This window comes from Macaca nemestrina, chromosome 13, assembly GCF_043159975.1.
Source record: "Macaca nemestrina isolate mMacNem1 chromosome 13, mMacNem.hap1, whole genome shotgun sequence".
Taxonomy (NCBI): domain Eukaryota; kingdom Metazoa; phylum Chordata; class Mammalia; order Primates; family Cercopithecidae; genus Macaca; species Macaca nemestrina.
In genome coordinates this window covers 25,782,925-25,810,139 of record NC_092137.1, presented here as the reverse complement: position 1 = coordinate 25,810,139, position 27,215 = coordinate 25,782,925, and the positions used below count along the sequence as shown (strand labels likewise).

The 27,215-nt window shown below is 39.3% G+C and overlaps 1 protein-coding gene and 2 pseudogenes across 4 annotated transcripts in view; 2 read left to right on the top strand and 1 right to left on the bottom strand.

Moving 5' to 3' along the window:
• The window catches only part of LOC105479795 (ASXL transcriptional regulator 2), a 155,817-nt gene that overhangs the window by 60,703 nt on the left and 67,899 nt on the right, over positions 1-27,215 (top strand). For 3 of the 4 annotated variants that reach the window (XM_071076355.1, XM_071076354.1, XM_071076353.1), the window contains exon 1: positions 21,774-21,938. In XM_071076355.1, coding sequence (XP_070932456.1) covers positions 21,861-21,938 — 78 coding nt within the window. In that variant the 5' untranslated portion in view covers positions 21,774-21,860. Of the gene's footprint in view, positions 1-21,773; positions 21,939-27,215 lie in introns of those variants that run through there. The other variant, XM_011738088.3, reaches the window with a different exon arrangement.
• Positions 3,649-4,318, bottom strand: LOC112426352 (prostaglandin E synthase 3-like; annotated as a pseudogene).
• Positions 3,980-21,097, top strand: LOC105479796 (tropomyosin alpha-3 chain-like; annotated as a pseudogene).

Below are 27,215 nucleotides of genomic sequence, written 5' to 3'. Positions count from 1 at the left end.
TCTTCTTCTTTTTTTATTTTTAACCTTGAAAGTGTGAGTGTATTATTTAATCCTATTGAAGTTCAAGGGATTGAGCTTTGAAGGATAAATATAGATTGTGTATAGTTCAGCCAGGAATAGGGAAGATGATTAATCATTGTGGCCTTACCAAGTTTGGACAATTGTATTTTATAGGAAGGAGTACGGAAAAAATGGACAAGAGATTGGAGATGAAAGTAGGAATTAGGCAGTAACTTGTTATTGCAAGGGAGATTATCTCTACTATCAGATAACTTGGATTAATGATGTCCCTTAAACCTGTTTATCAAAGGTTTGAAATGGGGATAACAAATATTGGCAGACACTGATGAATTTTGAGGATGGATGGTACAAGCTTATTGTATTAAAGATTCTTTGGATTGGGTGCAACAGGGAATGCCAGTGAGGAGACCAAAAATAATCTGGAAAGGAGTAGATTTCAGGATTTCATGAAGTCTTAAAATACTTGAATGACTGTCATTGGAATGGTAAGAAATAATGTCAAACTTCCCCCCCACACACACTTTCAAAGATAATTTGTTGCAAAATCAGTTTCAAAATTCAAACATTGCAGAGGAAACAAAGAGCCCCCCAGATTTCCCCAGCATTATACTACTGATTTCCATCATAAAGGCAGATTTGTAAATAGACTTGTAGGAAGAGTATTTAGCTTAGCTTAAGAAGGAATTTGTGAATAATTGGAAATGCTTGAGGACGTAGTACCCATTCACCACATTGTATGATTACATAAGACATTGGATGATTACCTGTTTAGATACTTTAGAGGGGGTACAAGTACCTGTAGGTAAATGGACTAGGTCACCTATGGAGCTCCCTTGTCAACCTGTATCTTATCTGATTCTTCTTAGTAGGTGTTGAAAACAGAAAGTTGTGTAAACTGAGGATTAAGTAAAGAATGATCAAAAGTTGTAGGATTTTATTTTACCCAGCAATTCCTCTTCCGCCTATATACACAAAAGAATTGAAAGCAGAGACTTAACAGATAGTTTTAACACTAGTGTTCATAGCAGCATGATTCACAGTAGCCAAAGGGAAGAAACAACCCAAATATTCATTGATGGGTGGATGGATGGATGAACAAAATGTAGCATATATATTCAATGGAATATTCAGCTTTAAAAAGAAAGGAAATCAACACCTGCTGCAGCATGAGTGAATCTTGAAGACATTGTACTAAGTGAAATAAGCCAGACAAAAAATAACAAATACTGTACGATTCCACTTATATAAGATACCTAGAGTAGTCAAATTCATGGAGACAAAAAGAATGGTGGTTGCCAGGAGCTGGTGGGCAGGGGAAGATGGTTGTTGTTTAGTGGGTATAGTTTCCGTTTTGTAAGATGAAAAGGTTGCTCAACAGGGTGACTGTACTTAACACTACTGAACCTGTATACTTAGAAAGGTAAGATGGTAAATTTTATGTATATTTTACCACAATAAAAGTGTTGTAGGATTTTGCATTTATTTGAATGGGGCACAATTTAATCTAATGTAGGAGAAACAGCCGTCATGTTATATTAGTAGGAAATAGCATTTGTCTAAGGTAAGGAGAATGAGCAGAGGTATGCCTTTAACTTTTTCAAGAAGGTTAATGTTCATTTTACCTTGTTAAATTTAAAATTGACAGTGATGGGTGGTTAAGAAAGCGAAAGATAAGAATGTGATTTTTATTAGCTTCTGCTCACAATGTGATGATTCAGAATTGGTAAAACAAGTAAGTTTTAGAGTTTTGGCAAGAGCCTTTAGAATGAGGAGGGTTATAGACAAGACAAAGCAAGTTAAAGCTGAGACTTTTAACTCTGAAAGTTGATGGGCCATGAATACTTGAACTTTATTCTGGACTTCATTTACATGTGTCTTTGAGCCCCAGAAAGAAACTAAGAATGAAAGAAAGAATAGTGAAAATGTCGTGATTTTCAGTGGGGAAATTAGACATCATTAGTTATGGGAAAAGTTATCAGTTAATTTTGGGAAGAGATCTCTTTTTTAAAAAGTACATAATTAGGAAACATTAAGAATCATAATTTTGCTGCAAGTGCTGCTACATTTACAGTTGAATATGCTCTTACTTGTAAACCAGGGGGGTGGAGACTGACACATTAAAAAACATAAGCTCTAAACCTGAGTTTCTGATTTTGTTCGATTCTTGAGTTGATAGCAAAATTGCAAATATGGCTAACAGTTTTTAGATAGTATACATTTTCAACTTCTATCTATGTGCTGTATTTTTCTGGGGGCAAGTGTGTGTGTGTGTGTGTGTGTGTGTGTACATGTACGTGCACACTAGCAAAGAGACTGTGTCATTTGGCTCAGCTCAGCTCTAGTTCAGTTATTTTTACATTAAAATTTAAGAATGAGTACTTCTTTCTTATGGAAACTTCCACTTCCTCTTTTATATCACCTGCGCATACCACTGCGTTGCTATATGATAGGTCCTTGTAAATATTAAATGAATGAGAAACCAAGACAGCTTCTTTTCCATATTTTTTTTCCTGAGTTAACTTTGTGGAGTTTTAATATTATTTGATTTTATATTTGTATCTTTTTTCTTTTACATTGAAACCCTTGGTTCAAAACAGCATTATAAATGTTTCAGTACATAATCATAGTTTCAAATTAATAATTTCAGCATCATAACTAATTATTGCTATATTATATATATATTTTAGAGGAGGGCAACACATTTAATTTTATTTCAATCAAATCACAACACTTTCTTTTCCAATTGCTGCAAAGTGCATCTACAATATTCTATTACAGATCCACTTTAAAAAGGTTTCCTGTGACATTACAGCAAGCCTCTTTTTTCAAACAGAGGAATAATCTCAAATTTTTCCTCAATTAAAAATCAAAACTCCATTTCAGGAAGTGGTAAATACATAAAAATTACAGTAAGCCAGACACTTAAAAGGACAGCCAAGAAGTCTTCCAGCAGTTTATTAGAAAGAATGTGGACATTAAAAAAAATCCCCACTGTCATGAACATAAATTGAGGTTGTAAGCCCTGGTATAAGCTTAATCAAAAAAAGAAATAAAAAATCCAATACTGTATTAAACGTTTTTCACTCTTTTGCCATACTGACAGTGCAAATACAAATCTGGTCTAAATGTACAGACTCTCAAACAACAATGTACAACTTTCTTCGTCTTCCATGCTGAGAGATGTAAAAACACTTAAGGGTCAAATAATACCAAATATATAGGCTTCAAAAACCATCTAAGTTAGGGCATTCTCTAGTTTTAGCTAAGATACATGTGGATCACTGGCAAGTAATCACTTATATGAATAATGTGAAGTAAGTTTTTTGAAAAATAAACTTGGAACAATCCCGAAGTATAACACCAGAGGAATAGCAGGTTACCAGTAAGGTGTCAGCCAATTTGTTCCAGCCACTTTTGAATCTATGTTCTATAATCTAAAATTTAGTTCTTTTTCCCTAAGCTGAGAGCTTCCTATCATGTCAATGTCTATGTTATGAAGAAAAGGAGACTTAAGTGAGATGTTTTTATTTATCACAACTGCTGCATCAATTGCCTAGGACCTCACTCAACAGCTTCATTAAAGTCTAGGAAATGTTCATGCATAAGGTTTATTGTCTTAGCTGACTTAAAATTGCCCCATACAGTGGTACATATCAACCCTTAGTGAAGCCTTTTAAAAAAACAAACAGGTTGGAAAATGGGTGAAAGTAGGCAAATACAGCATCTGCCTTTAGAGCTGTCAACTCAGGAATTCTCTCAATTGTGAAATCTTGCGGAGAAGTTATTTTTCTTTCTCAAAATCCAGGTGATGACAATATTCCTTACTCCAGATCTGGCATTTTTTCATCATCACTGTCTTGTGAATCATCACCTGCTCCATCTACTTCTGGTGAATCTACAGCCTCATCACCACCCATGTTGTTCATCATCTCAGAGAAACGATCAAAATTAGACCTGTCTTAATCTGGACTATCTTCCCAGTCTTTCCAATTATTGAAGTCCACACTAAGCCAATTGAGCTTTGCCCTTCCTTTTGTTAACCTTGGCCATGACTGACCAGATTCTCCTTTTCGTAGACAACACACAATTGATCTGTCCGTTTTTTATGCTTGGAATCATTTGGATCAATACTGTGAAAAAGATCAACTTCATTTAAATACTTAAAAGTATCACTTCCTCTGAGAAAACAATGTAGGTTTGGATTTTTCAAAATTTAGATTAACATCCTTACTCTCTTCAACACAAAATTCAATGAAGACATAGTCCCTTTGTACCACTTTGCAGAAGCAGGCTGCATTGTGAACAGGGCAGGGGGACAGGCGAACAGGTGGGCGGGCCTCTGGCGTCGGCTGCTGCTAGGGAGTGACTTCTCTCAGGTGATGACTGCGTCGTCTTCCCAGTCGCGCCCTCTTCTTGCTCCCCTCAGGTGATGGCGGCAGCGGCGGGCTCGACCTCGGTCCCCAGAATGCACTGCGCAGAAAGAGCGGCCCCTCCAGTCGGGGAGAAGAGGAAAGTGTAGGAAAAGGGGCCCGAGGACTTATTGTTGTATTTTTATGTAGAGAAAATCTTGCAGAGTAAAGAGTTAACTACAAGTTTCTTTTACCTTTTATAATCATTTTTGGGCTTTCAAAATTTCTGTGTGAAGGCGGAAGATGAATTCTCCCCAACTCCGTTTTTAGTATTAATGTTGATAGGCTTCTTGCCAGTGAGATTCAGTCCGTCAAATCTTTGGTTCGCCAGATAACCTGAATTACTTGCAACTCATTGCATGATAAGCAGGAGATGTTCTAGGAGTGGCAGTGGCATTATTGTACTCTTTAGATGGTAGATCAGTTTGTGCCATATTGAATCCATTCATTAGTGTCCGTCCATCTTAGTGCAGGTCCAGAAACAGCAGGAAGATGAACACTCTAAATAAAGCAGAAAGACTTAAGTTGTTCCAGTGTTTTCATTTTCTTGCTGCTGCTTATTTGATAAGTGGATATTTATGGTACTTGTTTTGGAATGGTTTTCTTTTCCTTTGGTTGGTCAGGTGATCAAGTGCTTTGTTTTCTGGATACATTTTGTTTCATTTGACCCTGGGAGAATATATACGTGTCCATAGAAAATATGGGAACAGGCGGGGCCCTGTGGCTCACGTTTCAACAGGGTTTCACCATGTTGGTCAGGCTGGTCTCGAACCCCTGACCTCAAGTGACCTGCTCGCCTTGGCCTCCGAAAGTGCTAGGATTACAGGTGTGAGCCACCATGCCTGGCCCCTCTATTTCTTTTTAAAACAACTTTATTGAGATATAGTTTACATGCCATAAACTCCAAACTCCACCTCGTTTTCTTTTTTTTTTCCTTCCTTTCCTTTCCCTTTCCCTTTTTCTTTCTCTCCTGAAAGGGTCTTGCTCTGTCACCCAGGCTGTAGTGCAGTGGTACAATCATAGCTCACTGTATCCTTGAACTCCTGGCACAAGCGATCCTCTCACCTCCGTTTCTGGAGTAGTTGGGAGTATGGGCACACACCACCACACCTAGCTAATTTTCTATTTATTTTTTAAATTTTTTCTTTTTGAGACGGAGTCTTGATCTTATTGCCCAGGCTGGAGTGCAATGCCACGATCTTGGCTCATTGCAACCTCTGCCTCCCGAGTTCAAGCTGTTCTCCTGCCTCAGCCTCCCGAGTAGCTGGGATTACAGGCATGCGCCTCCATGCCTGGCTAATTTTGTACTTTTAGTAGAGACGGAGTTTCTCCATGGGGTTTCTCCATGGTCAGGCTGGTCTTGAATTCCCGACCTCAGATGATCCGCCCACCCAGGCCTCCCAATGTGCTAGGATTAGAGGTGTGAGTCACCGTGCCCGGCCTGATTTCTTAATTTTTACATTTTTTGTAGAGACGGGTTCTCCATATGTTTCCCAGGCTGGTCTAAAATTCCTGGGCTCAAGTGATCCTCCCACCTCAGCCTCCCAAAATGTTAGGATTTTGGGCATGAGTTACCACACCAGGCCAGAAATTCCACCCATTTTCAGTGCACAATTCAATGGTTTTTAGTAAATTTACTGAGTTGTGCTACTATCATCATAATCCAGTTTTAGAATATTTTTGTCACCCCAGTGAGATCTCTCATACTGGATACAGGTAATGCTGGTTCCTCCTGACAGCCTGTAGTCTACTTTCTGTCTCTATAGTTTGGCCATATCTGGAAGTTCATATAACTGGAATCATATAATATGTGGTATTTTAAGGTTAGTTCATGTTTGTAGCATTGATCAGTACTTCTTTCTTTTCATTGGTCCATATTGTTGTATAGACTTTTCTCATATATATACTTTTTAAAAAATCATATGCATTTATTTAACTTTTAATTTTATTTATATGATATATTGCAGACTTTTAGAAAAGTTGCAAAAGTAGTCCAAAGAATTTTTGTATAAACTTTACCTAGATTCTCCAAATGTTAACATCTATCTAATTTGTGTTTCTGAGATGTCTGAAAATAAATTGTAGACACAATGCCCCATTCACTTTTAAATACTTCAGAGTAGGCTGGATGCAGTGGTTCACACCTGTAAGCTCAGCACTTCGGGAGCTGAGGTGGGAGGATTGCTTGAGTGCAGGAGTTCAAGACCAGCCTGGGCAACAAAGCGAGCCCATCTCTATAAATAATAAAATAAAATAATTAGCCAGGTGTGGTGGCGCACACTTGTAATCCCACTTACTCTGGAGGCAGAGGCAGGAGAATTAAATTTGAGCCCAGGAGTTCAAGCCTGCAGTGAGCTATGATTGCACCACTGTATTCCGGCCTGGGGGACAGAGCAAGATCCTGTCTCTAAATAAATAAATAAATTAATTAATTAATTAATTAATAAGTCAAGCAAGCAAACTTCAGAATATATTTTCTAAAGGCAAGTACATTCTTTTATGTAACTACAGGGTAAAATAGTTAACAGGAAATCTGCATTGTCAAAATATTATTATTTAATCAGACTTTATCCAAATTTGGTTATTCTCCCACTGATGTCCTAATCCAGGATCACATGTTGTATTTGCATTTAGTTTTCATGTATCTTTACTCTTCTTTAATCTGGAATTGTACTTCAGTCTTTATCTTTCATGACTAGACATTTTTTTAGTGCAGGCCAGCTATTTTGCAGATTGTTTCTCAATTTTTATTTCTGGTGTTTAATCATGATTAGATTTAAGTTGTGCAGTTTTGGCAGGAATGTCACAGGATTGAAAGGACATTTTTACCACAATATATCTGGAGGCCCATGATTTCAGTGTACCACAGTATTGGTGATGGTAACTGTGATTACTTGGTTTATGCAATGTCTACCAAGTTTCTTCACTGTAAAGATACCATTTTTGCCCTTTGTAATTAATAAGTATTTTGGGGGTAAAGATACTCTGAGACTCTGTAAACATCTTGTTTCTTATTGTACCTTTGCCAATTAATTTTAGCATGTTGTTATTAATCTATTGCTGCTTAACAATATTATCACAGATTTAGCAGCTTAAAACAATGCATTTATTATCTCAGTTTCTACGTGTCAGGAGTCTGAGCATGGCTTTACCTGATCATCGGCAATGCAACAGAGTGTTGGTCAGGGCTGAGTTTTTACCTGAAGACTTCATTGGGGAATGATCAGCTTCCAAGCTCATGTGGTTGTTGGAAAGATTCAGTCCTTGTGGGTTATCAGATTGAGGGTCTAGATTCCTAGCTGGCAGTTGGCTAGAGACTGTCCTGAGTTCTGTGGCCTTTCCCAGCATGGCCACGTGCTTCCTCAAAGCTAGCAAGGAAGAGTCACCAAGTGAGAACACTGCAGTGATATGTGAAATAGTCACTTATGTGAGACCCTATCACCTTTGTTCTTTTTTGATTATTAGAAGCAGATTACAGGCCCTACCCACACTACAGGAGAAGGGATTATGTAGGGCCATGAGTACCAGGAAGCAGGGATTACTGGAAGCCGTTTTAGGTCTGTCTACCACAGCATCCACTAATCTTACTTGAAACTTACTGTCGCTGTTGCCGCATATGGTGATTTTCTAATTCTATCATTCTTGGTATATATTTTTTTTTGTTGAAATTTTACTGCAAGTAATTCTCCCCCACTCATTGATTTGTTCATTTAATCTTATCAGCATGAACTCATGGATTCTTATTCTTTGGGTTATTTCTACTATAGTCATTTATTGCTTTAGGATAAGTAACAGTTTAATCCTTCTAAGAACAGCATTTAGAGAAGTCTTTAGCGTGGGTTTCTCTTTTTTTGAGATGAGCTCTCACTCTGTCTCCCAGGCTGGAGTGCAGTGGCATGATCTCGGCTCACTGCAACCTCTGCCTCCCAGGTTCAAGCAATTCTCCTGCCTCAGACTCCAGAGTAGCTGGGATTACAGGTGCCCGCCACCATGCCCAACTAAGTTTTTTGTGTTTTTAGTAGAGACAGGGTTTTGCCATGTTGGTCAGGCTGATCTCGAACTCCTGACGTCAAGTGATCCACCTATCTCGGCCTCCCAAAGTGCTGGGATTACAGGCGTGAGCCACCATGTGGCCCAGCATGGACTTCTAAACAGGATTTGAGGTATAATAAGTCATTTGTCAAATATACTCTAGATGAAAGATACATTTTAACAGGTGAGCCATTCTATCACAGGTTTGCAAAGCCTTTGAAATTCTATTTGAAAATATACTCTGATGTAGCAAACTTTCAAGTTACCATCAAAATGCTAAAAATGCTTTTATATTAATGTTTTTTAAGTGAAGAGCTAATTTTTCCCCTAAAAATCATTACCATGTAATTTAAATGATTAAAAGTTGTGGTGATATGATCTAAAAACACTCTTTCTAAAACCACTGGTTTTCTCAGCTTCATCTTTGGCTTGTCTCTTGATCTTTGAATGTTATGTATTTCATCCCCTTTGTATTTGTGGGCATCTGGGGTTCTCATTCTTCGTCAGTATATCATCTTGTACTTGGTGAACAAGTACCTTGCTATTCAGTGTGTCTTTTTAAGTGGAAGTCTTTCATTTCCATCTGTATGCAGTTTCCCCTCTTACCTGCTATTCTAGTTTTTGTTTTGTTTTTAATAGCATGCCCTGTGACAAAGTGATTTTGAAAAAGAGCTCTATTGTCTTTCAGAAGTTTCCTTGTTTTAATAGTTTATTTGTATATTTCTGGACTATTTATTTCAATATTTCCTGTAGAAATGATGCCTGATAACCCCCTACCCAAATTAAATTAATCAGTGAAAAAAATGTACACTGAAGAAATATCTTGAAAAACTCTTAAGTAGGAATAACCATTGTTTATTGCATTTAATTGAATAAACCAAGAAAGTTGCTAGGCTTTAGTTTCCTCACTGTGAGGTAGTATTAATTCCTAAATGATCTCTGAAGTTGAGGAAAAAAAAAATAGAAAAATTCTGAAAGTGTATTGTCATTTTAAAAATGAAAGTTGAAAAAAGTACAAAACATTTACATTTCTTATGTATTACCTAATTGCAAATGTATTCCACTTTTTTTTTCAGAAAATATTTTGTCCAATTCTTGTTTACTTTGGTACATTTCTTTTTGGCTGGATTTCATCATCAGAATTTTTACATTTACGGATGATCTTTTTCCCTCAGTTCTTGCGGGCTTAAGAATGTTTTGTTTTGTTTTGTTTTGTTTTGTTTTGTTTTGCTTGACACAGAGTCTTGCTCTGTCACCCAGGCTGGAGTGCCCTGGCGCAATCTTGGCTCACTGTAACCTCCCGTCTCCTGGGTTCAAGCGATTCTCCTGCCTTAGCCTCCCGAGTAGCTGGGATTACAGGCACCTACCACCATGCTTGGCTAATTTTTGTGTTTTTAGTAGAGACTGGGTTTTACCATGTTGGCCAGGCTGGCCTCAAACATCTGACCTCAGGTGATCTGCCAACCTCGGCCTCCCAAAGTGTTGGGGTTACAGGTGTGAGCCACCACACCCAGCCAAGAATGTTTTCTATTGCTTCTTTGTTTGAATGCCATCTAGGCCAGATATAAAATTTTTCATTCATACTTTCACGAATTTTGTTTACTGTCTTTGGCAGTGAGTATTGCTAAGAAAGCAAATGTTTCCTTCATTATACTGTGCTTGCTTTATCGGTCAATATTTTGCTGTATAATCTTAAAATTTCAGTGACTTATAACAAGAACTTTTTTTCTTCCTCATGTCTTTAGGTTAACTGGGACTTAGTTATTGTTGGCTAGACTTTGTTGTAGGCTGTGGATTGTTCTCTTCTTCTGCTGGAATCTTGCTCTCATGGCAATCACAGGAGTCAGCCAAACAAGCATATTTTAGCTCTGCTTCTGTCACGTCTCTTATTTCATTGATCAAATCAAGCCTTGTGGCGAAGACCAACATCATTGTGGCAGGGAAATATATTTCACTTACTCTAATGTACTGCAAGGTCACACGGTCGTGTGAATGATGAAATAGAAACACTAATTCAAGCTGCTACTTTGGCTTTTAATGCGTGGAACTTGGTTTGATTCTTTCTTTATCCTTGACGCTTAAGATTTAGGAAAATACTAACTTTTTTTTTTTTTTTTTTTTTTTGAGATGGAGGCTCGCTTTGTCGCACAGGCTGGAGTGCAGTGGCTCACTGTAACCTCTGCCTCTTGGGTTGTGATCCGCCCACCTTGGTCTTTCAAAGTGCTGGGATTACAGGTGTGAGCCACTGCACCCAGCCAAGGTTTAGGAAAAATTTAGATATTTCTGAGTATCTGAGTACTTGGGGTTAGTCTGTACAGATTTGGATAGCATCTTGCCTCTTACATTATCATGTGATATACATTATTGATTCATAAGGGTAATCTTTTCTCATTTACGGAAGAGAGTGGTTTACCTGTGAATATTCTCCTGTATTGTTCTTCTGTTTCTCTTTCATATCTCTGTAAATTTGATTGCTTTTATGTAGGTGCTTTGTATCTGTTAAGATACTTCCGGTTGTAAATGACAGGAAACACAGTGTAAACTGGCTTAAACAATGAAGGAAACTCATCATTTAATGCAAGTGAAAAAAACAGGCAAAACTTTATCCAAGCGCTCCAGTCAGTTTCATCAGTATCTCAGCTCTGCTTCCTTCAATTTTGTTCCATTCTCAGTAGGCTCATCCATCATAATTGCAAGATGACTGCTCACAGGCCTTAGAGCTGGATATTCTGGGTTCAATGTAGAAGAGAAGATTCTGCTTTTCAGAGACATTAAAATCACTCATCACTGAGTCTGGCTGGCTTACAATTGAGTCAGATTTTTTTCCTTGCAGTATATGCAGTTATAAGTATGTGTTTCAGGGAAGTATAGGATTCTATAGAACATAGAAGTGACTTCTTTTAGCAAGAGACATTAAGGCTAAAATCGAAAAGTTGAATTGGAGGTTGTTAGGAGAAAAGGAGGTGAGGGTTATCATTGCAAGCAGAGTGTCGGGCCAAGTAGTCAGAAGAATTTTAAATTACCAAATGAAAAGAAAGGTAGAGTAGGCTGACAAAGAGGGTGTGTACCAGAATGGTCAAGGTCAGATTATTTTGATAATTTTGAACTTTATCCTAAGAACATAATGGTATCATGGATGAATTTTAAGCTGGACAGGAGGTAGTATGATCATATTTATTTTTAAAAGGTTACTCTGGCTTCAGAGTGGAGAACAGTTGTGTGAAAGGGTGAGATTACTATCACTTGAGATAGAGAACGGTGGAACACTGCCTAACTAGGATAGGATAGTAAGTTTGTAAAGTAACTGCTGTACTTACTGAATCTTGACTCTGTGACACATACATATACATGTACATGATCTGTGATCTGCACAATCGAGTTACACAGTAGGCAGTATTACTTCTATTTTGCAGATGAGTAAATTAAAGGTGTTTAAAATGACTTGCGCAGGCTACGGTCAGGTCTGTATTCAGATTGGTATGAATCATTAAATCTGGCTCTTTTACCATGCAGTGATGACTGCTTTCATTAATTGCTATATTTGCTTCATCTAAGCAGTGTAATTATTGACTTCTGCTCTCTTAGCCCTACTAGCTACTGCTAGCTTTTATTACAGAGAGAACTAAAAAGGGCCATTGGCTTTATGATCAAAGTCACTTTAGTTCTTTGGGCCTTATGTACAAAACATATTAGTATATTTGCTTAAGTGCTTACTGCATAAAATTATAGCACAGTTCTTTTCCTTGAAAGAACCCCTACGTTTTCAACCCCGATTTCTTGAGCATGGAGAGGAAAAATTAGAAGCGGACTTGTTGTGTGATAGTTACATAATCTTTAAGGTGGGTCTTACTATAGCTGCTTCAGGTGTTAGTACTTACCCTATTGAATTTACTTGAACTTTTAAGTTGCTATTGAGCTCAGTACTATGTCTTATTTCTTCAGGTCATTCAGTCATATTTATTTAATTATAGAATTCTGGAGCTCTACCTCCCCATGAAAATATATTCCAGCCATCATGGATAGTGTGTCCTATTTTGCTTCTCTGCTAATTGCTTTATTATTCGTAAAAATAAACTGCCAGGATTCTTTGACTTTTTGTGTTTTCCTGAGATCATGTCTAAATTTTGTTTTAAATGGTACTGTGTCCTATATGTCTTGTAGGTTTTTCAAAACTTTGTTTCCTTCAAAGAAAATTATATCCAGATTTGCCAAGGAAAATATTATGACAGTTTGTACTTATTCTTACCACATCTTTTCACCAGATGTGTGTAACATTTACTTTCATTTTATAGGTTTCACTTTAATGACTGTTTTGTTGTTATTTGTTGTTGTTATTTTTCTAAGTACTAAGCCTAGACTAGATTGATTTTTTTTCTCTCTGACTTAAAGCACTTTATGTACACACTTTTGCAGTCTCTTATCCATAATTACAGTATCCGCAATGGTTGAAAAACTAAGTTTCCTCATACATTTAGCACCAGACTCACTTGACAACAACAGTTCTCTTGAACTGACATGAGACTGTATATAATCTTTGTTTATCCCACTTAGTGTGAGTATTCATATGTTTCATTGTGTTTGGTTATGGGATGCTGTCCCTAATCTCCATGGCAGTGTCATATCATTTATGACATATCATGTTACCTTTTTAAAATCCAAAAAATTCTTATGTCTGAAACATTTGGCCTTAGTGTTTTAGATCAGGGACTGTGGACCTGTGTTTATATTAATAGCACTGGTCACAGTGTGGTGTGGCTGTTTGCTCCCTTGCCTATCTTCTCTATTAGATTCTGAGCTAAGAAAGCTTCCCTCTGTGGATCCACCGATCCTAGTTTACTGCCCTAAACAGAGTAGATACTTAATATTGGAACAGAATACCATTAATTTACCAGGTAGGTTATTGAAAATTTTTTTTTCTTGGTTACATGTTCCTTTTTAAAGTAATCTCTTGCCGGGCGCGGTGGCTCAAGCCTGTAATCCCAGCACTTTGGGAGGCTGAGACGGGCGGATCACGAGGTCAGGAGATTGAGACCATCCTGGCTAACACAGTGAAACCCCGTCTCTACTAAAAAAATACAAAAAAAAAACTAGCCGGGCGAGGTGGCAGGCGCCTGTAGTCCCAGCTACTCGGGAGGCTGAGGCAGGAGAATGGTGTGAACCCGGGAGGCGGAGGTTGCAGTGAGCTGAGATCCGGCCACAGCACTCCAGCCTGGGCGACAGGGCAAGACTCTGTCTCAAAAAAATAAAAATAAAAATAAAGTAATCTCTTTCTAGTTCTGTTTCTCTTTTCCTTCTTGTTACTGGAATCTTGGCTTCACCATTTACTGATAATATGATCTTGAACAGCTTATTGAAAACCTGTAGTTTCTTCATTTGTAAAAATGGTGTAATAATTTTACTCACCTCATAGATTGTTGTGAGGACTAACCAAAATGCTTCCTGGAACATAGCACTCCTTTAGCTGCCAACATGGCTGTTGTTGATTTCTATCCTGTTGGTTACTTTATTATCATGGTCAATGTTCTCTTAATGGAGTTTGAGGTCATTTTTCAGTGCTTTGATGCTTTCAGTGATGGAGTAAATCCTTTCTCATTTGTCCCTAAGTCTTTTGGCCTTGGTTTCGTAGGACAGATTCAAGTGGGATTGTGGTATCAGTGGTCCCAAATATTTTTAGTTTTAATGGATGTTTCCATATTACTTTCCTAAGGCAGAATTGAGTAATGTGGGAAAAGGCGGCAGTTTTCTGTCCTCCCAACAGTCTATAAGAGTGCTTATGTGCCCATAACCTTGTCAGCAATGGATTTTATCAGTCCATTTTTTGTTACTGTTGTTGTTGTTTGCAGACTTTCACTCTTGTTGCCCAGGCTGGAGTGCAATGATGCGGTCTCGGCTCACTGCAACTTCCACCTCTCAGTTTCAAATAATTCTTCTGCCTCAGCCTCCCGAGTAGCTGGGATTACAGGCGCCCGCCACCATACCCAACTAATTTTTTATATTTGTAGTAGAAATGGGGTTTCACCATGTTGGCCAGGCTCACCTTCAGGTGATCCACCTGCCTCGACCTCCCAAAGTTATGGGATTACAGGTGTCAGCCACTGTGCCCAGCCTTTTTTTTTTTCTTTTTTTTTTTTTTTTTAAGATAATTATAGACTCACAGAAAATTGCAAAAATAGTACATAGGGTCCCATGTACACTTCACCCAGTTTCCTTTAATGGTAATACCTTATGTAAATATAGTACAATACCAGGCCGGGCACGGTGGCTGACACCTGTAATCCTAGCACTTTGGGAGGCTGAGGTGGCTGGATCATCTGAGGTCAGGAGGAGTTCAAGACTAGCCTAGCCAACATGGTGAAACCCCATCTACTAAAAATTCAAAAATTAGCTGGATGTAGTGGTGTGTGCCTCTAATCCCAGCTACTCAAGAGGCTGAGGCAGGAGAATCGCTTGAACCTGGGAGGTGGAGGTTACAGTGAGCCAAGATCGCACCACTGTACTCCAGCCTTGGCGACAGAGTGAGACTCTATCTCAAAAAATATATAAATAAATATAAAATAAATATAAATACATATTATATCAAACCAGGAAATTGACAATTGGTATAAAACTGTTAACTATGGCTTGAATCATTTTATTTCTTTCCATCTGACCAATGGGATCTTGATTTAATTTGCCTTTTTATAACCACTATTAAGTTTGAGCTTCTTATTATACATTTTATTGGTAATTTACATTTATGGTTTATGAATCACTTTTTCACATCCTTTTTCCATTTTTTTCTAATGAGCTGTTTGTTTTCCTAAAAGAATATCTTCTTAGGACTATTAATCTTTTGTCCGCCATATGTTTTGCAGTTAATTATTCTAGCTTCATATATGTTCTATAGTTTTGTCGCTTTTATTTTTTTCCTGAGTAGAAATTTTTATTTTTATACAGTCAATATATTTCTTTGTTTTGTGGTTTTTGGGTTTTTCTCTTTGGTGGAAAGGTTTCTCTGTCTTCAAAGTTACACTGTTTTGGGGTGTGTGTGTGTGTGTGTGCGTGCGTGCGTGTGTGTGTGTGTGTTTAAAGCCATGGTCTCACTCTGTTGCCCAGGCTAGAGTACAATGGTGTGATCATGGCTCACTGCAGCCTCAACTTCCTGGGCTCAGGTGATCTTCCCGCCTCAGCCTCCAAAGTAGCTGGTACTATAGGCGTGTGCCACAATGCACAGCTGATTTTTTTTTTTTTTTTTTGTAGAGACGGGTTGCTCAGGCTGGTCTTGAATTCCTGGGCTCAAGTGATCCACCTGCCTCAGCCTCCCAAAGTGCTTGGATTATAGGCATGAGCCTCCGTGCCTAGAGGATTATACTGTTTTCTTTTAATCTTTTATATTTTGCCTTTGGCTTTTAATTCATTTGGAATATGTTTTTGTTGTATATACTGTGTGCACTCCTCACCCCCCCAGATGTATGAGATATTCTAGCACTTTATTAAACTGTTTTATTTAGGACTTTTTCAGCTTTTTGTGACTTAAATCTCAACAAAATTCCAAAGGTAGTACTGGCTCAAGGCAAGACTTGATACAATGGTGAGAAACAGCTGCAACGCTGAGCAGAGGAGGCAGGATCCAGAGTGTGAGCAGTAGCTGGGTGGGCACCATGGCTGGGATCACCACTATTGAGGCGGTGAAGCACAAGATCCAGGTTCTGCAGCAGCAGGCAGATGATGCAGAGGAGAGAGCTGAGCGCTTCCAGCGAGAAATTGAGGGAGAAAGGTGGGCCCGGGAACAGACTGAGGCCTCCTTGAACCATAGGATCCAGCTGGTTGAAGAGGAGCTGGACTGTGCTTAGGAGCGCGTGGCCACTGCCCTGCAAAAGCTGGAAGAAGCGGAAAAAGCTACTGATGAGAGTGAGAGAGATATGAAGGTTATTGAAAACTGAACCTTAAAAGATGGAACTCCAGGAAATCCAACTCAAAGAAGCTAAGCATATTGCAGAATAGGCAGGTAGGAAGTATGAAGAGGTGGCTCGTAAGTTGGTGATCATTGAAGGAGACTTGGAATGCACAGAGGAACGAGCTGAGTTGGTAGAGTCCCATTGCCGAGAGATGGATGAGCAGATCAGACTGATGGACCAGAACCTCAAGTGTCTGAGTGCTGCTGAAGAAGAGTACTCTCAAAAAGACAAATATGTGGCCGGGCGCGGTGGCTCAAGCCTGTAATCCCAGCACTTTGGGAGGCCGAGACGGGCGGATCACAAGGTCAGGAGATCGAGACCATCCTGGCTAACCCGGTGAAACCCTGTCTCTACTAAAAAATACAAAAAACTAGCCGGGCGAGGTGGCGGGCGCCTGTAGTCCCAGCTACTCCGGAGGCTGAGGCAGGAGAATGGCGTGAACCCGGGAGGCGGAGCTTGCAGTGAGCTGAAATCCGACCACTGCACTCCAGCCTGGGTGACAGAGCGAGACTCCGTCTCAAAAAAAAAAAAAAAAAAAAAAAAAAAAAAAGACAAATATGTGAAAGAGATCAAGATTCTTACTGATAAACTCAAGGAGGCAGAGACCTGTGCTGAGTTTGCTGAGAGTTCGGTAGCCAAGCTGGAAAAGACAACTGATGACTTGGAAGGTAAACTGAAAAGGCACCAAAGAGGAGCACTCTGTACACAAAGGATGCTGGACCAGACTCTGCTTGGCCTGAATGAGATGTAGACCACCCCAGTCCCACCCTGCTGCTGCTCCTCCCTCTGACCCTGATTCCACCTGAGGCCAGCCTGCCTGAAGCTGCCCTTTAACTGAGGGCTGATCTTTAACTGGAAGGCTGCTTTCTCCTTTTGCTGCCCCCACCTCCCCTGTGTCTTTTTCGCTAAACTGTCTCTGCCTCTTCCCAGAGATTCCAGCTGGGCTAGAGACTGCACACCTTTGGGAACAACATTTAAGGGAATGTGAGCACAATGCATAATGCCTTTAAAAGCATGTTGTGATGTTCACATTTTGTAATACCTTTTTTGTTGTTTTGTGGCAACCATTTGTAAAACATTCCAAATAATTCCACAGCTCCGAAGCAGCAATCTATTCCTTTCTCACTTTTGGAAAGTGATTTTTCAGCTTGATGCATATTGCTCTTTCCATAGAGAAAAGGAAAAGGTATAGTCCTGCCTTACTGAGAGCCAAGCAGAGCCCAGAGAAAGAATCCACTATGGGAAACCTCATTGCTCTATAAAAAGTACCAGCCAAACCAGAAAGGTGATTCCAGGAGGAGTTAGCCAAACAACAACAAAAACAAAACAAAAATGTGCGTTTCAGGTTTTCAGCTTTAAGATATCTTTGGACAACCTTATTTTTTTTTTTTTTCATTAGAAGTGAAAATTAAATTGGTAAGACCTCTGAAACTAAATTTTTGTCCCATCTCTACCCACTCTCAACTGACTGCAGAATGGATCACGTGCCCCTTATGTTGAGGTGACCACTTAATTGCTATCCTCCCTTCTTGAAAGATGATGTTTTGCCACGGATTTAGCCTTATGAAACTCATCTCATTATCCTTTTCTGGGTTTGAAGCTGCTCTCTCTAAAAGTTCTGTCTCGATGTGGTTTGTATCGGAGAAAACTTGAATAGGTTATGTACAAAACTTTTAAAGTTTTTTATTATTTTGAAGCTTTGCTTCTTTGTGTTTGTGGCACCGTGGCCACCCTGTCTGGCTGTGACAGCCTGTACAGTGTGTGGGCTGGCAGTTTGCTGATCTTTTAAAGTTTCTTTCCCTACCCAATCCCCATTTTCTGGTAAGGTTTCAATGAGGTCTGTTAGGTGTACATCCTGCAGCTTTTTGGCTTAAAATATACACTCCTTTGATGTGGTCTCTTTGGGGCCAGTTGGGAGAAAGACAAATCAATAGTGCAACTCTTTTGATACCAGATATTGGCACAAGTGTCTTTTTGAAATAACCGGTCCCTCCAAAAAACAAAACAAAAAAGGCTTGATACAGGCAAAAGTAATACTACTTTAAAAATTTTGTCCAGGCGTGGTGGCTCACACCTGTAATTCCAACACTCTGGGAGGCTGAGGTAGGCAGATCACCTGAGGTGGGCAGATCACCTGAGGTCAGGAGTTCGAGACCAGCCTGGCCAACATGGTGAAACCCCATGTCTACTAAAAATACAAAAATTACCAGCATGTGGTGGCAGGCACCTGTAATCCCAGCTACATGGGAGGCTGAGCGTGAGAATCTCTTGAACCCCGGAAACGAAGGTTGCAGTGAGCCGAGATTGCACCATTGCACTCCAGCCTGGGGGATAGAGCGAGACTCTGTCTCAAAAACAAAAACAAATTTGCTTCCTGACTTTTCTCAGTTCTGCCCTTTTTGGTGTTGGATTTCTCCTTATGATTCGTACTGTGTCACTCCTCAGTCTGTCTTGTGTGTTGTTCCATTCTAATTCCAGATTTTTCCTTTGTGCTCACGCAATGACTGTGAATGTTTTAGGCCTTGCTTCCTAATACCACACAAGGGAAGAGAAAGGATCCCTTTCTGAAGATTCCCTGGAGAACAAGTTTGGTTTTTTTCCCCCCACATACCCAAGTAAATAGCTCCGTAGAATTTTGGCCCTAAGTCATGTATCTTATCTGTTCTTTGGGGTGGAGAGTGGGTGTGTGTGTGTGTGTGTGTGTGTGTGTGTGTGTGTGTGTGTGTAAAAGCTGATTAATTTAAACCAATTTGGATTTACCCTTGGGATGGGCATGGGATTAAGTCCCTCTCAACCACATGACTGAAAGTGAGAAAAGTTTTGTTTCACAGGAAATTTTTAGGTACCATCTCCAAAGAAGAGGGAACAGATGCCAGGTAGTCAAACTACAGGGGACTATGGCATGACCCCATGTTTTTTCTACTAAACATAAATGGTACCTTTTAAATTATGATCTGTTTCTGCATTTTCTCTTTTCTTCCACCAACAGTCTATGAGGGTATTCATTTGATGATTTTTTTCTCAGAAACATACTGCTTCAATAATAGTTGCTAAGAGTACATGTTAATATATTTTAAGTAAGTCTCCCGTCATTTTTTTTTCCTAGAAATTTCTTGGCAATTTTTATATATTTGATACAAACTTTGGGATCCTGATTGGAATTACATTATATATATTTTTAACATGGAAATCCAAGTTAGATAAACGTTGACTATGGAAATCAGCTTGGAAATGCTCAACAGTTTCTTCTACAAAAGGCTTTTCTTTCCTTTGTTATTGTTCACCAATGTTTTGGGGGGATGAAAACCTTCTCTGTAGTTTTCGATCCTGGACACTTTCACAGTACCAAAAGACAGTGGACTCATGTCCCAGCTCTCCCCAGCAAACTCTTTAGATAGACTAAGAATCCAACAGCCTCTTCTAGTAGGCTTATTTTTGGTTATTGAGTAGCATCAACAGATAACTGAGAGGGAAAAGAGCTGGAAATGGAAGGTAAACTGCCTTAAACTTCAGGTATTATGAGAAATTTTTAAAAACCATTTAAGGATGCCACACATCTCCAGAGACTCTAGACCACTGTTTCCATTTCATTGCTTCCATATGAACTTTCTCTGTGTTTGCTTGCTACCTAATTTTTTTCTTATGTGAAGTATAATATTTTGTCTAATGATTTTGTTATTTTCCTTAGATGTAGAAACATTATCTTTTAGTATTATAGCACTATTTTAAAATATTTGATTGGTGCAAAATTAATTGTGGTTTTGCACCAACCTAATACTACAGCTCTTAGTCTTATGCTAATACTTGATTTTTAACAATATTTTTCCTATTACTGTACTTTTGTGTTCTATATTTTAATACTGCTCTTATTCCGAAACTCTTATTTAAATATTATCCAACTGTTTTGGTTTTTTTTTTTTTTAGATGGAGTCTCACTCTGTCCTCCAGGCTGTCTGGGCCAACTTCTTGGTCTTTTTGTAATTCCTGTTATATAAAAACTAAAGGTTGATTATCAGAGATAAACATTTTATTTAATTTTATGCTAGTCAATTTATAATTTGATATTTTATACTGAACTCTTTTTTTTTTTTTTGAGACCCAAGTCTCCTGTCACCCAAGCTGGAGTGCGGTGTTGCGATCTTGCCTCACTGCAACCTCTGCCTCCCAGGTTTAAGTGATTCTCCTGCCTCAGCCTCCTAAGTAGTCGGGATTATAGACACGCACCACCACCCCTGGCTAATTTTTGTATTTTTAGTAGAGATGGGGTTTCGCCATGTTGGCCACGCTGGTCTCGAACTCCTGGCCTCAGGTGGTCCACCCGCCTCAGCCTCCCAAAGTGTTGGGATTACAGGCGTGAGCCATTGCGCCTGGCCTATACTAACTCTTTAATGCATATGATTCCATTTGGTGTATGTCAAAAAGCACGCATCTAATTTATAGTTCTCTTTCCTCTTTCTTAATATGTGACTAATTATTTTAAACAAAAACCCAACATTGGGCTCAGTGGTGAAATATGGGTGCTGTTCTCTTAAGAAAGGCACAGGCCAGGCATGGTGCCTCACGCCTGTAATCCACTTACTTTGGGAAGCCAAAGTGGGAGGATGCTTGTGCCCAAGAGGTTGAGGCTGCAGTGAGCCACGTTCATGCCACTGTCCTCCATCCTGGTAACAGAGTGAGACCCTGTCTCAAAAAAAAAAAAAAAAAAAAAAAAAAAAAAGGCAGAGGGACAAATGAATACCCATTTAATAATTTTTTATTGCTGTTTGTTTTGTTAGATAAGTACAAAAAGGAAAATGAAATATGATTACAATTAAGAAAATAATACATGTATATTTTTCTATAGATTATTATATACCTGAAATTCTAGTAAAGATGATACATAGAATTAATAAACATTTAACCAAGTTGCTACATATAAAATAAATATTCAGAAGCGTACTTAATACCTTTTTGAGTGATCTCATGATAGGTTTTAATACAAGAGACAATGGCAATGTGTTAGTTTCACAACTAAGATTCAATCTGGTGCAGCAGTATGCAAGGGAATTAATACTATTTGTTTGAATCTGTGTGTGTGTGTGTGTGTGTTCTTTTTTCTCATTTTACCACTGGACATTTGTAAAGCTTGTGCTAAATAGAATGTTTACAAAATATGTTTGTAATACTTCTGTATTTTTCTTGACTTAAATGTTAGATACTGGATCAGCATTAAGGAGTTACTATTTTGTAGATACATGGGAATGATTTTTACATCCATTTTCTCCATGGCAGCCCCTTTCTATATTGGTAAACTTTTTATAGTTTATAAGACATGTTTAAGTCAAAGGAGTATTGACTAATTAATTTTATCTTGAGTAAGTGTTACATAGGATATTCAGAGACAGAAGTTAATTGTTGCGTCCCTCATCACATCTCCTCTTTGTTTTGCAGTGGGACTTCTCCTCTTGCATGCCTAAATGCAATGCTTCACACAAACTCCAGAGGTGAAGAGGGCATCTTCTATAAGGTTCCAGGTAGAATGGGAGTATATACTTTGAAGGTAAATATTTTGTTGGGGAGTCATTTAAAAAGAAAAAACAGGAAGTGACCACATATAAATATTTGACTCATAGGGACAGAATTCTGTTATTGAAGAGCTTATTTTCAGAAAGAGGTAATATTTTGAAACCTGCACCCAGTACATTTTTTAAAAACTATAACTATAGGTAGATCAGAGAAGTAACTTTATTTTTTATTATTGATGATAATCTTATCTTGAAAGAATGAAATTAAAATGATTTCCGGCCAGGCGTGGTGGCTCATGCCTGTAATCCCAACACTTTGGGAGGCCGAGGTGGGCAGATTGCCGGAGCTCAGGAGTTTGTGACCAGCCTGGGCAACACGGTGAACCCCATCTCTACTAAAATATAAAAAATTAGCCAGGGCGTAGCGGCGTGTGCCTGTAGTCCCAGCTACTCGGGAGGCTGAGGCAAGAGAATTGCTTGAACCCAGGAGGCGGAGGTTGCAGTGAGCCAAGATCACGCCACTGCACTCCAGCCTGGGCAATAGAGTGAGACTTTGTCTCAAAAAATAAAATTAAATAAAATTAAATAAATAAATAAATAAAATGACTTCTAGTGACCTTTTAAGGGGCCCCACAACATTTGTATAATAATTGTTTCTTTGGAGCATTCTGCCTAGATGCTTCACATTACATTCTCAGTTCATTCTCTACCACAATTCACAGTTGGGGTGAATACCATTTAATAATTTTTTATTGCTGTTTGTTTTGTTAGATAAGTACAAAAAGGAAAAAGAAATATGATTACAATTAGGAAAATAATACATGTATATTTTTCTATAGATTATTATATACCTGAAATTCTAGTAAAGATGATAAATATTCCTTTTGTATAATGGAGAGCCCCCACAACGTTTGTATAATAATTGTTTCTTAGGCCGGGCGCGGTGGCTCAAGCCTGTAATCCCAGCACTTTGGGAGGCCGAGACGGGCGGATCACAAGGTCAGGAGATCGAGACCAGCCTGGCTAAATACGGTGAAACCCCGTCTCTACTAAAAAATACAAAAAACTAGCCGGGTGAGGTGGCGGGCGCCTGTAGTCCCAGCTACTCGGGAGGCTGAGGCAGGAGAATGGCATAGACCCGGGAGGCGGAGCTTGCAGTGAGCTGAGATGCGGCCACTGCACTCCAGCCTGGGCGACAGAGCGAGACTCCGTCTCAAAAAAAAAAAAAAAATTGTTTCTTTGGAGCATTCTGCCTAGATGCTTCACATTACATTCTCAGTTCATTCTCTACCACAATTCACAGTTGTGGTTATTATTCCTTTTTTTATAATGGGGAAAGTCAAAGTTCAGACTTTGGATTTTCTTGCCCAGTGTTGCCCATATTGTATCAGAACCAGTATAGGAACCCAGATCTGACTGAATTCCCAAGCCCATATTCTTTCTAACATAACAAGCTTGCTAATTTCTTTCTTTTTTTTTTTGACAGTCTCGCTCTGTTGCCTATGCTGGAGTGCAGTGGCGCAGTCTCAGTTCACTACAACCTCTGCCTCCTGGGTTCAAGTGATTCTCCTGTCTCAGCCTCTCCAGAAGCTGGGATTACAGGTGCCCACCACCACGCCCAGCTAATTTTTGTATTTTCAGTAGAGATGGGGTTTCACCATATTGGTCAGGTTGGTCTCAAACTCCTGACCTCAGGTGATCCACCCGCCTCAGCCTCCCAAAGTGCTGGGATTACAGCCGTGAGCCACTGTGCCCAGCCTTCAGGCTTGCTAATTTCAAATTCCTGCACTGAGAAGGGACCTTTACTTATCAATAACTTTTCACTTACAAACTGTAAAATGAACTCAAATGAGTTTGAGTAAGACAATTTATTAGTTTATGTAACTGAAAATTCTAAGGAAACCCAGGCTGGATCCAGAAGCTCAGTTGACATCATCAGGGTTTGGTGTCTCCACTTTCTTTTGGCTTCATTCTCAGTCAGTCTCTCCTCATCATATATAACTTCACTCCCAACCTGCACTCTGCAAGCTGTAAATCTGAAAACAGATAAGAACTAAAGCAGGAGCCTCTGACTTTATTCTGATTTGGCTTAATTGGTTTGGCTTCGCCCACATGAGTATAGCTGAATTATCATGCTTGTCAAAAGTATGTAGTCTTGTGATTGGCCAGTTGTAGATGTGGTTGACATTAAGCTTGCTCAAGCCGGATGAATTGAGGAGAGTGAGTTTTCCCCAAAGGAAATTTATCAGCTGAAGGGGAATGAATGTTTGGTAGACAGAGACTGCGTCCATGTATATATGTGTTACCTTTTTAGCTTTGAGCTGTAGTCATCACTATGTCCAATGGTTGTGTGGAGCCTAACATTAGAAAGCTCTAACTTATTTACCTACCTACCTGCATGCCTCCTTTTTATATACTCTTTTGAACTTTGTAGGGTTACAGGGCTTTATTCTCACATGGAACTTTCTGTATTTCTTTTTGGTTTTAGCTGTTCTAGACCTTCCATACTGTTTTAAAAATTTATTAAATTCCTATTCTGTTGTAGAGATTGGGGAAAAAAAATACTAAAGTGTTTTCCCTATTCTGATACACCATTAAGTACAATACTTCTAACACCAGATGTGTGGATGTTTCTCCTCACATACCAAGCAATTCTCCAGCAGACATCAGCTGAATGTCCTTTAACAATTAGAGTTCCAGTCTGTGGCCCATTAGAAACCCAGCTGCACAGCTGGAGGTGATTGGTGGGCAAGCAAGCATGACTGCCTGAGTTCTCTCTCCTGTCAGATCAGTGGCGGCATTAGATTCTCAGAGGAGTGCAAACCCTATTGTGAACTGCACGTGTGAGGGAGCTAGGTTGTGCGCTCTGTATGAGAATCTAATGCCTGATGATCTGAGGTGGAACAGTTTCATCTGAAACCATCCCTCACCCCCACTCCCTAACCCTTCTGTGAAAAAAAATTGTCTTCCACAACTCCAGTCCCTGATGCAGAAAGGTTGGGGACCACTGCTCTAATTCAACTCCATTCTAATGCTATCTATCTATCTGTCTGGAGACAGTGTCAGATTCCACAGGTTGAGGACTCGGTACCCTCCCATCCCCTTCAAATGCCAACTGTTGCAAATCCCAGGTTGTGACCAGTACTTCTGACTGTTTGGTTATATAATTGAGGTTCTCTCCTTGGGTTTGATTAGTTTGCTAGAATTACCCACTGAACTCAGGAAAGTGCTTTACTTACATTTACCCATTTATTATAAGGATATTACAAAAGATACAGATGAATGGCCAGATGGATAAAATACTTAGTGAGGTTTGTAGGAAGGTACACAGAGCTTGTGTGCCCTCCCCGGGCTTACCACCCTCCGGGAACCTCCATGTGATCAGCTAAATCATTCATTCATTCATTCATTCATTCATTTTGAGATGGAGTCTCGCTCTGTTGCCCAGGCTAGATTGCAGTGGTGCAGTCTCAGCCCGCTGCAAGCTATGTCTCCTGGGTTCAAGCAATTCTCCTGCCTCAGCCTCCAGAGTAGCTGGGATTATAGGTGCCTGCTACCTCGCCTAGCTAATTTTTTGTATTTTTAGTAGAGACAGGGTTTTGCCATGCTGGCCAGGCTGATCTCGAACTCCTGACCTCAGGTGATCTGCCTGTCTTGGCCTCCCAAAGTGCTGGGATTGCAGGCATGAGCCACCATACCCGGCCGTGATCAGCTAAATCTCAAAACTCTTAGAACCCAATCCTTTGGGTTTTTATGAAAGCTTCAGTACACATGACTGATTAAATTATTGGCCATTGGTGATCAGCTCCACCTTCAGCCTCCTCCCTCCCTGAGATTGGGGAGTGAGTGAAAGTTCCAACCCTCTAGTCACACAGTTGGTTACCCTGGAAACCAGCCCCCATCCTGAGACTATGCAGTAGCTCACCAAGAGGAAGAAAAGATGCTTCTATCACCCAGGAAATTCCAAGGGACATAGGAGCTGTGTCAGATGCTCCTTTTACTCAGGAAATTGCAGAGGTCTTAGGAGCTCTGTGTCAGAAGCTGGGGTCAAGACCAAATATAAGAGCAGAAGATTCTACTAGTAGCACTATTGCTTAGGAAATTGTAACAGCTAAAAAGAGCTCTAGGCCAGGAACTGTAGTCAGGAACCAAATATATAGGCCAGGAAGTGTAGTCAGGAACCAAATATATATTTCAGACTATATCACAATATTACCTCTGTGCTGGACACTATAGAGGCTGTAAAGAGGGGTAAGCTGTGGCCCCTGATCTCTTGAAGTTCACATTATAGTTCCTAAAATAATTGCATACTCTCAAAATGTTCTGTGTTTTTAAAAATAATGTGATAATATAGAAATAAGAATTAATTTTGAATAAAGGAATGTGGAAGTTTTTTGTTGTTATTAACTTTTCAGATTTGAGCTGGACTTTGTCAGATAAGTAATAAGGGCCTTCCAGGACATGGGAATAGCTTAAGCAAGGGCACAGTTGGAAAGATTCAGAGTGGACTTGAAAGTAGAGTAAATTGGAGTGATTAGACCATAATCTCTGCGTGGGCTTAAGTGGTAAAGATTCCAGTGTGGTAAACGTTATGTAGAGATCAAACACTGGAGGCCTTTGAAAACCTGACTGAGCAGTTTGTGTATGGGTTATGGGGTGGTAGATGTCACAAGTTTTTCAGGAGAAAAGCATAATCAAATCCAAGTTTAAGAGGATAACTAGTAGGGTAGATTTAAGAGTGAAGCAGGAAGATTTGTCAGAAAGGTGATTATGGTTGTTTGGAAGAAATACTCAGAGCCTGAATTAAGAGACTAGTAAAAGAGATGGAGACAAGGGACATTAGAGGAATAAATAAAACATGTAGCATTTGGAGTGGGTAAAAGGGGCTGAAATGATTCTAGAATTTGGGGCATGAGCAATTGATCCTGTACGGATCACAAATTTTAAGAAAAGAAGATAATTATATTTATATTTCAGATACTTGTTGAACCTACAAGTCAAGATGTCTGGCTGACAACTAACTCTATAAAAGCTGTCCTGCATTTTGAAGGAAAGAATAGAAAAATATGGGGTGTGTATATTAAGAAAGTGTGTATAACTTAAGAGACAGCTCAGAGAGAAATGGCACTAGAACATAAATGAAAAATAGCTAACTTAACTAGATCAAAATTTATAGTCTTGGCTATAATGTCATATGGGTGTCAGTTTTGTGTAGGAGGGTCACATTTTTTGTCTGTCAGAATTATTTTTTATCTGATTATTAAAACAATGTGGGAAAATAAATTATTGGAGGAAAAAAGAACCACTGATAG